We start from the raw sequence: 13,463 nt of genomic DNA on the forward strand, positions 1-13,463 counted from the left end.
AAGAGATTACTTTCTAGTAAATACTGCAAATCAGCTCCTGAATACACTCATTTTGTTTTGTGCTTTGGCAATGGCAGTAACACTCTGTCACAGCCTTCACACACCATGTACAAGGAGAGCCTTTTTCACAAGTTCTCCATCCCCAACCATTCAAATCTGGAACAGCCCTCTTACTGTTCATCAGCATTAAGATAAGATATAAATTATTTTTTATTATTTAAAAAACCCAAACTATGAACTATTAATAAACACCAGCTGGTGTATTTATTTCTAAGTACAGTTGGTTCTGTCACCGATTACCCAGTCTATTATTTTGACATCTGTTCAACATTAACCATGTTTAGCAAGTTCTGTTCTCATTCTCATTTAGGTAAGATGTCACAGCTCAATATTGTTATAAGCCACCTGCTCTATGGCTATCATCTTTTGTCCAGTTATGGGTTCATACAAAAACACCTCTCTGAATACTTGTTCAAGTATCTGGAACCACATAGCAGCTGTCTGGATATAACCTGTAGGTTCTGCTTAAAGGTCACCTCTTGTCCCATGACAATCTTTAGTTGTATTATCAGCAAGGTTGTTCGGTGGTACAGAATACAAACTTTTCCCAGTGGTAGAGATTGGACATATCAAACCTGTCCATCACTGTCTACATTAAGCCGTATGAAGGCTTCTCTGTGGTATGAAATGATGAATGAACTATCTGTAATGACAAATTGGGTTCATCACTGAAGTTTTCCGGTTCCAAACCATTCAGTTTGTTCTCATCTACAAACACTATTCAGTCTTCAATAAGCAGTCAGAAGAACCATTAATTGACTGCAGTAGTTTGATAATATTCTCAATAATATCGACCAGCATCTCAAAACCGGTCCTCAAGGAAATTCATAACAACCAGCTTCTGGATGCCAATACTGATTCTGATAAATTGGACCTCAAGAAAATCCATTATTATCCATTATTATCAACCAGTGTTTGCATGCTGGCATTATGTTTTTTCATTTCCTTCACCAGCAGGACCTGATAAACTGCTGACTCTTCACACCGACTCGTGTCATGACGGCTGGTAGAGCTTGCTGACGTCTTCATACTGGACTTCTTTCAATATTCTACCTTTGAGTAAACTCTGTTGAAAAAAATAAAAAAGTACACAATAAACCTCTTTTTTTTAATATAATGTATGAAAGTTCAATCACTAGTTAATATCTAGTTCTACTACACAAATACCGTAACGTTTATTCAAGGATATTCAAACTGAAAATGGTGTCTATAACATTCTTGTTTTTCTTGTAGTGATTGATATTCTAGTGGAAAATAACTGTGGGAATCTAATTTAATAGATAATTTGGTGAAATTTCAGCTCACCCAGCGATTGCCCTGAAATATTTATCACCATCTGATATTTGTCCAATCTTTGTGACAGTGTTAATTAAAAACAAAAATAGTTTGGCAACTCTATACTTTTTTGCTGATGAGAGTAGGGTACTGAATTCTGAATATAATGTCTTTAAGATATGATTTTCTCATTTTCCAGGTATGTTTTATCAAAATTATCTATGGCAATTGGGTGTGCCGTCACAGAAAGCAATTTCAAAATTGATCTGAACAGTATTTTTATCATTAACTTTATTATTATCAGTACTACATTGCTGTTGCAAGATGATCTGAATTTTGAGCGCTGAAAATATTTATTAAATGTAAATATATTATGTGCTTCAACTGTGAAGAAAGGTTCTGAAATAACTATCTAGACTGTATGAAATGGAACTTACAGAATTAATCTTTAATGTACAGCTGAACTTCTTCTGATCTATGTCCTCCAGGATTGCCTCCGTCCCACGGTACGCACCATTCACTATTATCACAGGCTTACCTAAAATAATAACACAATGAGGTACCTTGACTTTTCACTGTCCCCTAGTACGCACCATTCACTATTATCACAGGCTTACCTAAAACAATAACACAATGAGGTACCTCGACTTTTCACTGTCCCCTAGTACGCACCATTCACTATTATCACAGGCTTACCTAAAACAATAACACAATGAGGTACCTCGACTTTTCACTGTCCCCTAGTAAGCACCATTCACTATTATCACAGGCTTACCTAAAATAATAACACAATGAGGTACCTGGACTTTTCACTGTCCCCTAGTACGCACCATTCACTATTATCACAGGCTTACCTAAAACAATAACACAATGAGGTACCTCGACTTTTCACTGTCCCCTAGTACGCACCATTCACTATTATCACAGGCTTACCTAAAACAATAACACAATGAGGTACCTCGACTTTTCACTGTCCCATAGTATGCACCATTCACTATTATGACAGGCTTACCTAAAACAATAACACAATGAGGTACCTCGACTTTTCAGTCCCATAGTATGCACCATTCACTATCAACACAGGTTTACCTAAAACAATAACACAATGAGGTCTCATTAACAGATGTGACACACACATAGGGTTCTATCCATGACCCATCTCTATCCATATAGCCCTAACCTGAACTCCAACCCTCTGTCAGTGAACAATATTAAGGACCAGGAAGTAGTTTAGTGGTAGAGTGCGTGCCTGGGGTGCAATGGGCTGTAGGATCAATCACCCTTGGTGGATACCAGGCCTAGCCAAATTTGTCATCTGCAAATTTTATTTTATTTTAATTTGGCCAAATAATTTCTTTCACTGAAAGATAATTTATTGAAAAAAAAATTGTTTTGAAATTTCATAGATAATCTGGTGAAATATTGTTCATTTACAGCTAGTCCTGAGATACAGGCTTTTTCTTGTTCCAACCAGAAGCTCATGACAGATACACCAAGGACCATATACAAGATCCTAGCTGTTTGATATTGATATCAGGTATTGGATGTCAAACATTTAGTCATTCTGACATATGCACTTCTAGAAAAATATATCCCAAAACACACCACATGCAGAGTTCGACAAATCCGCTAGCCCGATGCCCGTGGCTAGTGGTTATTAAGTTCGGGCTAGTGAGAAACGCAAAACCATTAGCCCCTGCGGGCTAGTGGTTTCCCCCCTCCTCTCGTCATCGCTCGATCGTGGGGTTTTTTCTTTCTTTCTTTTTCTCTCGGCTGAAATTGCGTTTAATAAATTTGATTGTGACGTTTGTCATCGAATAATATCAACAACGCAATCAGTATATAATAATAATCCACTTGAGCTAGGTCTGCAAACTGCAGTAACATGCTATCTCTACATCGTCACAGTTACAGCATGCATTGTTTACCTTTCCCTTTCAAGTTTCTGGCACAGGAAATAAAGTCTAATGACATGCGTGTTTTGATTGGTTAGACACGTCACATGGTAGTTAATCTCGCACATATGTTTTAGGCTAAGAACTTGGAAATCACCAATCGCGACGACAGGTTAAACTCAATCAAGTAAACCCCAGCCATGCTTTGAATTTCAGTGTTTGTTTTATTTACCTATTGTTTTCTAATTTAACACTTCGCTAACATGTGGTTATCGGCAATCAGGGAAACAATTTACTTTAATGGTAACCGCATATGCAATGACTCGGCTTGGCCTATTACGTGTAGCGGTTTGGATAATACGTCACAGCTGCCGATACAAGATAATACCTTTTTTGTTCATCAATTAACAACGGATTAGATGTCGCCGTTATATTCTTTTGATATCGGTCTGACACGGAATAATGCCCTGTGTTTGGCATCACCGTTCCTGGCGACATAAATAGTAGGCCCTAAATATATAACCAACTACCAAATACACTGAACCATCTATTACCGTGTGTCACACTGTCGTACCCTCATTTAAATTTAATTATTTTGATAGTGTGTTTAGATACCAACCAAGAGTTTGCTCAATTATTTTTCCCCGGGTGGAGGGCAAAAACGAAAACGGGACAATGACGATGGATCACACTTGACAAAAGACAAAACGTACGACACGACAAAAAACTGAAAGTTACAACATGATTTAAGTGTTTGTTTCATTTTACTGTTATACTCGTAAATGTGTAATGTTACAAAAATTATATAAAAATCCAGTTATAATTGATCAGCAATTTGGGCTAGTGCTTTATCTTGGTGGGCTAGTGGTTTTCACAAACCCACTAGCCCTGTGGCTAGTGACTTTTCAAAATATTTTTCATACTCTGCCACATGGTTGCTGATATTTCTGTAATTTTATCTGTGAATGAGTGCTTTAGCAAACAGCCTATTTCCTAAATATGTGATATGTATGTGTAAGTAGGATACACTCTACTTCCTGCATTGTTGGGGTACAACTTTAAATGTGTGTGTATTTTGTGTTTAATTGTTTAAAAGTCTCCTACTTACCTATTGCAGGTATCACGGTTTCTACGTGAGTCTGGTCAACACGGAGAGTTACTCCTTCATCAATTGTTTTGATCAACCCAGCGTATAAATCCTGCACTTCCTGAAGTCAACATAAAAAGTGAACATAATTTAGTATTTTGAATGCATAAAAAACCCATTTAAAATTGCTGTCTTTTAAGAAGAAAAAAGCTAAGAAATAAAATAATACCTATAAGAATTCTGTCTTTTAAATAATAATAGTAAGAAGAAAAAACCCAAAAACACACAACACAAAATGAATTAAAGGAATGTACAAAAAATTTAAATATTGCCATATTTTTAAAGCAATAAATGCAAACAAATAATGATTTGTGAAATTTTTTATTGTATTTGTAGAAAATTTTCACACGATACTAACCTTGACGTAAGCCTTTTTCTTGTAATATTTGTCACCAAGTTTCTTGGAGACGATTTTAACAACAATTCCCGGATGAAGCCAGTAATCTTTTCTGTTCATTTTCTCTCTCTTCTGCTCCTCAAACTGAATCAAAGAAATTTAAAAACATACTTTAAAAAACTATGGACAACACCCTGGATACAGAAGAAAAATATAAAGAAGATTCTGTTTGATATTAAACATAATAACTTCAATACTTGGTCTAGTGTTAGAGAAGACTGGCACCACAGGGTCTGCCCTTATTCTAGGTTAAGAGCAAGAGGTATTTTATAAGTAAATTTCCCAGCCAGGACAACACATACTATAACCACTGCTATACTAATCATGCAACACTGACTGCAACAGCATAGGCCTTAACAGACTGCAATGTTTATGGTCCTGAAAAAGAAGTGTGGACTTGGAGCAAACAGTCTGTACAATTACTCCAAAATGACCCAATTACTAGACCACTGATAACTGACACTCCATTTGCTATTAACAAATTACTGGTCAATCTGCAATACAACATATTCTTCTGTTGAGACACCTTGAGAACGATGAACGACATCTCAGAGATGACAATGACAGTCTGATGTTGGATTCTGTTGGGGCTATATTCTGAAATACGTGACGATGTCACCCACCTCCATGATTTCATCAAGTGCTGACTTGGCCTTCCTCTTCTGTGCGACCTTCTCTGTTTTGTGACTTGACGATGGCGCCTCCTCTGGAACTGGATCCCACCGAGATTCGTGTTTTGGTTTCTTCACCTCGGGCTTGACGGGTTTCTTGAAGGGATTATCAACAGCTTGAATCCTGTGTGGAACACAAGGCACATCTTTAAATAAATATTTTCAAACAGAATACATGTAAACTAAAGAATGAATGAATTAGAGTGAACGAATGCTTAACAACCCTCGGGTATAAACAATATATCAACTAGTGGTTGTCGTAATAAAACCTAGGAATGAGTGTATGTTAAATGACACTTCAGCAAGAAAAATACATAGGCTATTTGGTGTCAAACAATACTGGACGTAAAACCTAAAAATACATAGGCTATTTGGTGTCAAACAATACTGGACGTAAAACCTAAATATACATTGGCTATTTGGTGTCAAACAATACTGGACGTAAAACCTAAATATACATTGGCTATTTGGTGTCAAACAGTACTGGATGTAAAACCTAAAAATACATTGGCTATTTGGTGTCAAACAATACTGGACGTAAAACCTAAAAATACATCGGCTATTTGGTGTCAAACAATACTGGATGTAAAATTGAAAAATACATAGGCTATTCGGTATCAAACAATTCTGGATGTAAAACCGAAAAACACATAGGCTAATCGGTGTCAAAAAATACTGGACGTAAAATCCAAAAATACATAGGCTATTTGGTGTCAAACAATACTGGACATAAAACTGAAAAATACACAGGCTATTCTGTGTCAAACAATACTGGACGTAAAAACAAAAAATACATGGGCTATTCGGTATCAAACAATACTGGACGTAAAAACAAAAAATCTATAACTTAAAGAAGGAAAGACATCTGTTAATATCAATGAAAAATATTGTAACATAATTACAAGTAAGCATAGTTTGAACATCAAAGATTCAATAATGAGCTGACAAAAATATATGATTGATTAAAGTGCGTCACTAAACATTATTGACATTACTGTGATCGACATGGTTGACTACGAATTCATTCAAGGGCTGCATATCACACAAACCTGGTCACTAAACATTATTGACATTATTGTGATCGACATGGTTGACTACGAATTCATTCAAGGGCTGCATATCACACAAACCTGGTCACTAAACATTATTGACATTACTGTGATCGACATGGTTGACTACGAATTCATTCAAGGGCTGCATATCACACAAACCTGTTCAATAAATGAACACACATGGTTCCAAAATTATAACAACTCAACTATTATTCTAAACAAGAAGATAACATGATAGTACAGGGTTCATACACTTCAAATGGTTTCATTTTCCAGGACTTTTAAGGGCTATTTTCATTCATTTTCCAGGACTATTTTACCTTTTTCCAGGGGTCTGAATATATGACTTGGAAAGAAGTTTTTGTTTAACGACACCCTAGCAGATTGTTTAGTCAGTGGCTGCTATGTCTCCAACATACAATACTTGTTACACACGGTCTACAGTAGTCACACCCAACTCTGGATATAACTTTTGGATGGTAAAGTTGTAAACTAAAACTGTTGAAATAAAATATTTTATTAACTACATTTGTTGTACATTGTACAAAATAGTGATATAAACATGTATCTAATACTCAAATAGAATACATATATATATACACACACACAGTATGAAACAGCTTAGAACGTTTATAATTATTGGTGTGATCTAAACCGGTCTTGTCCACGCCTCCTTGTGTAAATTAGTTGTCAATTAAATCCTTGCAGCTAAAGCTCAGCTGCTAAATCAAAGCGTGTTGCACGTGCGCCTTCTGAAATATACATCTCCTTTGTTTTGGCTTGGCTCAAGTAGATCGAATAAACATAGGCGACACCACCAAAAGAAACAAGTGTAACAATGTTATACACTGTTACGATTGTTGAAAGGAGACCTTTGCAAATCTCTATGGTGTTAAACTCATTCTTAATCTCACGTTACATCGATGGGGTTTATTTAAAGAAATGGGCTTCTTTCCGGTCAAATGATTAATCATGGTCACGACTCGCCGCACAGGATTCAGACCCAAGCAGTGGGCCATTGTTAAAGCGATAGCTCACTTTGTGAGGTGTTAATTCCTACTTAATTATACACTGTTTAATTAACGTTTACGAGCTAAATGGATTTATTCAGTTACTTGAATTTGTCGGGAGTTAACAGGTCCATAAAATTATTTACATGCAAGTAGTCAACTTATATGACGTCAGACGCGTGCTTGTTTTTCTAAAAATAACATTTTTTAGCCACCTGTCATTAAACGTACACTTTCCGTTAGGCATTTTCGCAGAAGTGATTTACACATCTACCCGTTTTTCTTTTTCTTTTTTTTAAATGTCATACTGGTATATATTTTTTTATCCGGATTCCATGCTTGAAGAATTGTGTTGCCATCTCAATTAAGATTATCTACTCGTGCTCTAACGAGCACCACTACGCCTATCTACAGACCAAATAAACCAACACAGTATTTCCTGCTCAACAACTGACCAATGGCAGCCGACCTCATTATAATCATCGATGCGTTTAGGTATTATTTTTGTGGGGGGTTTTCTTTCTTTCTTTTGGGGGAGGGGTACCTAAGTCAAACGCGATTATTTATGTATTTGTAACATCACTTAAAAAAAATTAGAAACAAAATTTCAAATTTCCAGGACTTTCCAGGAGGTAAACTGACTTTTCCAAGACATTTAAGGACTTTCCAGGGTAAAAAATAAAATTAAGCACTTTCCAGGGTTTTCCAGGATGCGTGCGAACCCTGTAGTATCAAGACAGATTTCTGTTAATGTTTCATCATTTTCTCTAAAATAACACTCATAACTTACTTTGTATCTTCCGTCTTCTTCGACGTCTGCCCCAGACTGAATGTAACTGAAAAGAAAATAATCAGATATTAACAGAATAATTACCTTTCATATAAAAATTTGTTTTAACATTTTAAAATTACTGATTCAGTTTAATAGATGAACTTTTGTTAATCTTGGTAAAATAGGTATCCAATGATACTTTCGTATAAGCATTTTGTTTTGTTTTAATGTTTTAAAAGTAATACTTTAACTACTAATTCAGTTTAATGTTTAAGAGAACAAACAAAAGCCTTTGTTAATGCAGACCTCGGTGCGGTAGAAGCTGACATCAGGTTGATGATAATTTAGGGGCCGTTAACAATTAAAATGTTTATAACCATACTCTTATTTTGGGTACGTCCCTCCCACTTCCTAAAAGCAAACATCAAAAATGTAGGTTTTGTAAGGAATATTTTCTAAACATTAAAAAAAAAAAAATCATATTTTGACATTAACCTCCTTTCCTCAGGTGCAAGTCTGTACACTCTTGACAATATTTGTAACTGTTAATGGCCTGTTAAAATTGCATGTTTATAAAGGCGAGGAAAACATGGCTACCTTTTTCATCGTCGTCTTCTCTCTGTAGCTCGGTGAACTCAACGACCAGTTTTGTGTTTTTCTCCGTGTACGCCGCCTTCTCGATCTGCTGCTGAATGAACTTGGCCGTCTTCTCCTCATCGTCCAGATCCATCTTCTCCTTCTTCTGCTTCGACTCCATCAGTTTGATTGCCTCGGGGTTTCGGTCGATGTACGCCACGAACCAGCCCTTCTCCGTGTAGTCAACAATACACTTTCCTAACAAAACAAACAACAAAAAAAAGAATACAGTGAAACCTCTCAAAACCAGACCCTCTGTAAATTGGAATTCCCTCAAAACTGGACGTTTTTCATGGTCCTGTTTTAAAAATTAGCACAGAACTTAACCTCTTTAAACCGGATACCCCTTAAAACTGGACTTTTTTTCTTGGTCCTGAGGGTGTCTGGTTTAGAGGGATTTCACTGTATAAAGAAATCTGCCTGTGACAAAAAAATCCAAAAAAATATTTTTTAATGTTTTATTTAATGAAAAAGGTAAATTTTTGTTGTACTATCGTCTTCAAAAGTAAAGGGGAATGGTTGTTTAAATACATCTCAAAACATCAAAACTTTTATACTATGGCCATTTCGTGTCTAACTAATAGATCCACAGAACAGAACTCAGGGTTCGGGAAATTCAATAGTCCTCATTCCTGGCTACTGAATTACTAGTTTGGGTTAGTGGAAATTATCAACTGTATTACTATATTACAAAGGACACTAGCCGAATCTTCTGTGAGGGTTAGTGACTTTCTAAAACACTTGTCTAACACTGGGGAATCGATTCTATAGCTCTTCACACATTCAAAATAATTTATATAAGCATTCTCGTACAAAAACAGAAAACACAACTTTCCCTGTTAAGTCTTGTAGACTGAATGACACATGCTACAAGGTACATGTGCAGTGTTAACTCACTGAAATATCATCTATGGGAGCCACTCCCTAAACAAAGAAAAATAATGTCTCATTCTCTTCGACCACCCCATAAAAATTTACATAAAACAACAAAGTGCACCTTATTTTCCAAAAACATTTTTTAAAGTAAAACAATGACATGTTCCTTTTCCCCCATACATTAAGATAAAACCATGGTGTTCACTACGACATTAACCTTCTTTTCCGACCCACTTGACGAAGTCGGTGAGTGTCTCCCACATGGTGGAGTTCATGTGCACGTGGTCGCGGTTGTTGATGTACTCCTGGTACACGATGTTCGCGTGCACGCGCTTCGTGCCAAACCGCCGACGCAGCAACTCTAAGTAGTCCTCCTCAAAATCTCTGAACAAAAAACAAATATACTGCATTAGGTGAGTCATGATAAAAACCACAACACAATAAACTACATTAGCTGAGTGAAGACAGAGACTGAGCACTGTCAAAAAGGTCAGTAAAATGAAGTTAGGGCTAGCTCTGTCACTTGCTAAATTTTAAAAATATTGACGAAATAATAAATGCAAGGCTAACAAAATAGCAATTACAAGAAATTATTTCACAAAATTAAAATACAATTCAGCAGTTGTTTTTAAACTTTGCAATTGGCGAATTAGTCAAGTGCCAGAACTAGCCCTGAAATGAAATTATGGATTTTAGGGGGTTTTTTTATTTTATAAAATAACAGTTTTTCCATGTTATTAAGTTAATAGATAGTTGACGAATTTTTATGCTCATCAAAAAAATAAATACTTCACCAAGTAAGTCTTAAGAATATGATTTACTGAAAGGCCAACTATGAATATTTTCCATCAGTGGAAGAAGACTACACTTGTATCAAAGTAATAATAATGCAAAGAAGATGTTCACATACACACTCACACAGGGAAAGAGAAAGAGCGAGAGAGAGAGAGAGAGAGAGAGAGAGAGAGAGAGAGAGAGAGAGAGAGAGAGAGAGAGAGAGAGAGAGAGAGAGAGAGAGAGAGATGAGAGAGAGAAAGAGAGGGAAAGAGAATCGGGACAATTTGTCTTTTAATTCTTGGCTTGCCTCATATTAATTAATATTTTTTTACTCACTTGGAAAACGTATCAACGTATTCATCTGGGTTTTCAGCAAACAGCAGCAACTGTCTCTGATGAGACTCGGACATCATGTGACACTTAAACCCATTCTGAAAGAGCATCGACAATACAGCTTAGTTCAAAATCTCTAACTCTAATTTAACATGTATTAGAACTGAGAGCACATGTCCCATACCGAACCCAACAGTTTTTCACATCTCCTAAATTCAAGAGCCATACTTCTGTGAAAAGTGGGTAAATCACCATAAAATTTTAACTTTATCAGTAACAGTACACGATAAAGGTATATACAAAATTTTATATCAATATCTTCAGGCATTGCAACACAAAAGTCTGGAAAACCAATTTTAGGTCAATAGCTCAAGGCCTTCTGGAAAAAATAACCTCCTAAGTTCAAGGGCCATAACTCAGTCAAAAATGGGGGAATTGCCATGAAAGTCAAACATAATCTGTAACAGTACATGATAAAGCTATATACAAAATTTCAGGTTAATATCCCAAAACTTTCTGAAAAAAAAAGTCAAGATTTTTTTTTTCATATCTTCTAAGTTCAAGGGCCATAACTCCATCAAATGTTTTTAAATTGCCACTAAAGTCAAAGATGATCTGTAACAGTATATATGATAAAGCTATACACAAAATTTGAGCTCAATATCTCAAGGTATTCTAAAAAGAACATCCGGAAAACTATATGTGGGACAGACGGACGGACGGACAGACAGACAGGATGGAGATCAAACCTATAGTCCCCTCCGGATGGACTGGAAGGGGACTAATAAAACACATATGTATTGACCTATTTATGTTGGAAATGAGCTAGTAAAACTGTGAAAAGGTTTGATATAAAACTTTAAATCTGATCACAGGTAATTTGCACACCAACATTTTGTCCTAGTTACAATAATAAAATGATTAATAATTACACAATGTTTTTATATAGATCCAGTAATATCTTACCTCGTCACGGCACTGTTTTTGACACATCTGGCAGTACCATCTCAACTTCTGTAAGCCCTTGGCTTTGATTCGATTGGCAATCGCCTTCGGCGTAAGAAACCCACCCTTCTCTTTCCCCATCTTTGCTTACAAGAACACCTCAATCTGAAAAGAAAATACTATATACAGGTAAAAATTTGTATGGGTTCACACATTAAAGCTACAATCGCTCTTACCATTCTTTAATTTTAAACCTGTTTACTTTTATGCAAAAGTTAAAGTTTGTTTTGTTTAAAAACACTACTAGAGCATATTTCCAAATATTTGGAAATTGTGACTTAGTCTTAGAGGTAGCCCACAATATTTTTTCCACTAGCAGCAAGGGATCTTTTATTTACATTTTTCCGCAGACAGGATAGAACATACCACACTTTTGATATATCAGTTGTGCAATACTGGTTGTCATCCACTAAGCAGGTTTGATTCTGCCACCAGATCAAAGCCGAAATAAAGAAAAGTAGTTACTAACAAGTCTCCCCCAAAATGGTTATTTAAAGAGAAAAGTTTAATTGTGAGATAATTGATATGAATGGGTATTATAAAAAAATATGACTACTTCATGGACTACTCTTTTCGATTAGCAGCAAGGGATCTTTTGTATGCACCATCCCACAGACAGGATAGCACATACCACGACCTTTGATATACCAGTTGTGGTGCACTGCCCGGAGCGAGAAATAGCCCAATGGGCCCACCGAGCCCAATGGGCCCACAGATGGGGATCGATCCCAGATCGACTGCGCATCAAGCAAACGCTTTACCACTGGGCTACGTTCCGCCCCTCATACAATAATACAAGTGCCCGACAATCACAAAAAAAACCTGTTTGTTTTGTTACAAGGGGCAGTCCATAATTTTCAACATTTTCACGAGTGTACAAACCGTACATGGGGGGAGGGGGGTTAAGGGACCAGCGTACACTTTATTTGAAAATTAAAAATGTCGATCAACATTTTTCATTTGAGGATGTACACTTTTAGGGGTGGGGAGGGGGCTGGTCAAAAGTGTACTCTTTGTACATTTGTGAAAAGTGCTCGACAATCACAAAAAAACAACTGGTTTGTTTTATTTAACTTCAACGACACCACTCCAAGGCACCCCGTCCTGTCCGCTGTACATTACCTAAATATTAATATCACTAGTAATAAGGCTTAAATTACATATGTATTTTTGATTCAGATGTTTGTTCATGTAATTAATGTATATTTATGTTACTGTTACTGCAGATAAATGTATATTATATTGTTATTTTTGCTCTGCCCATATTCGGGTGTTATGCAAATAAATTATTCTTATTCTTAATCTTATCGACCTTAATTACTGAGAAAATTAACTATATAAAATATTTGTTTTGTTTTTTAATTAGTCAAATCTTATGTACTTACTAAAACAAATATAATATCCGTCTGTAAAAATCATAATCAACTTTATGAACTAAAAATCATGAAAACCGGAAGTGGACATAGGAAATGATTTTATAAAATCTTTGAATTGTCTTGAAACGAAATATAATTTATTGGCTTAAAGCTTAAAATTATGACATAATAAGTTTAATTT

General features: G+C 35.9%; 1 protein-coding gene across 2 annotated transcripts; it reads right to left on the bottom strand.

The window, feature by feature from the left end:
* Positions 1 to 239: 239 nt before the first annotated feature.
* Positions 240 to 13,360, bottom strand: LOC121366629 (DNA/RNA-binding protein KIN17-like). 2 transcript variants are annotated; one of them, XM_041491004.1, is made up of 11 exons: positions 13,292 to 13,360; positions 11,868 to 12,011; positions 10,905 to 10,999; positions 10,009 to 10,175; positions 8,877 to 9,113; positions 8,298 to 8,343; positions 5,398 to 5,569; positions 4,736 to 4,858; positions 4,339 to 4,438; positions 1,773 to 1,873; positions 240 to 1,126 (listed from the first exon to the last, which is right to left on the bottom strand). In XM_041491004.1, exons 2-11 carry the CDS (start codon positions 11,985 to 11,987, stop codon positions 1,055 to 1,057), a joined length of 1,233 nt encoding a protein of 410 aa, XP_041346938.1. In that variant the 5' UTR covers positions 11,988 to 12,011; positions 13,292 to 13,360; the 3' UTR covers positions 240 to 1,054. The 2 variants fall into 2 exon arrangements, with proteins under 2 accessions (XP_041346938.1, XP_041346944.1); XM_041491010.1 differs by lacking the exons at positions 240 to 1,126; positions 1,773 to 1,873 and adding an exon at positions 2,294 to 2,424.
* Between the last annotated feature and the right edge of the window lie 103 nt (positions 13,361 to 13,463).

The sequence above is a fragment of the Gigantopelta aegis genome, chromosome 3, assembly GCF_016097555.1.
Source record: "Gigantopelta aegis isolate Gae_Host chromosome 3, Gae_host_genome, whole genome shotgun sequence".
Taxonomy (NCBI): Eukaryota; Metazoa; Mollusca; class Gastropoda; order Neomphalida; family Peltospiridae; genus Gigantopelta; species Gigantopelta aegis.

Coding starts and splice junctions, on each gene's coding strand:
- LOC121366629 (XM_041491004.1), bottom strand. CDS start 11,987: ATGGGGAAAGAGAAGGGTGGGTTTCTTACGCCGAAGGCGATTGCCAAT. Junction 5,570..8,297: donor AAGAAGACGGAAGATACAAA/GTAAGTTATGAG, acceptor TGTTCCACACAG/GATTCAAGCTGTTGATAATC. Junction 1,127..1,772: donor GTACATTAAAGATTAATTCT/GTAAGTTCCATT, acceptor TTTTTTCAACAG/AGTTTACTCAAAGGTAGAAT.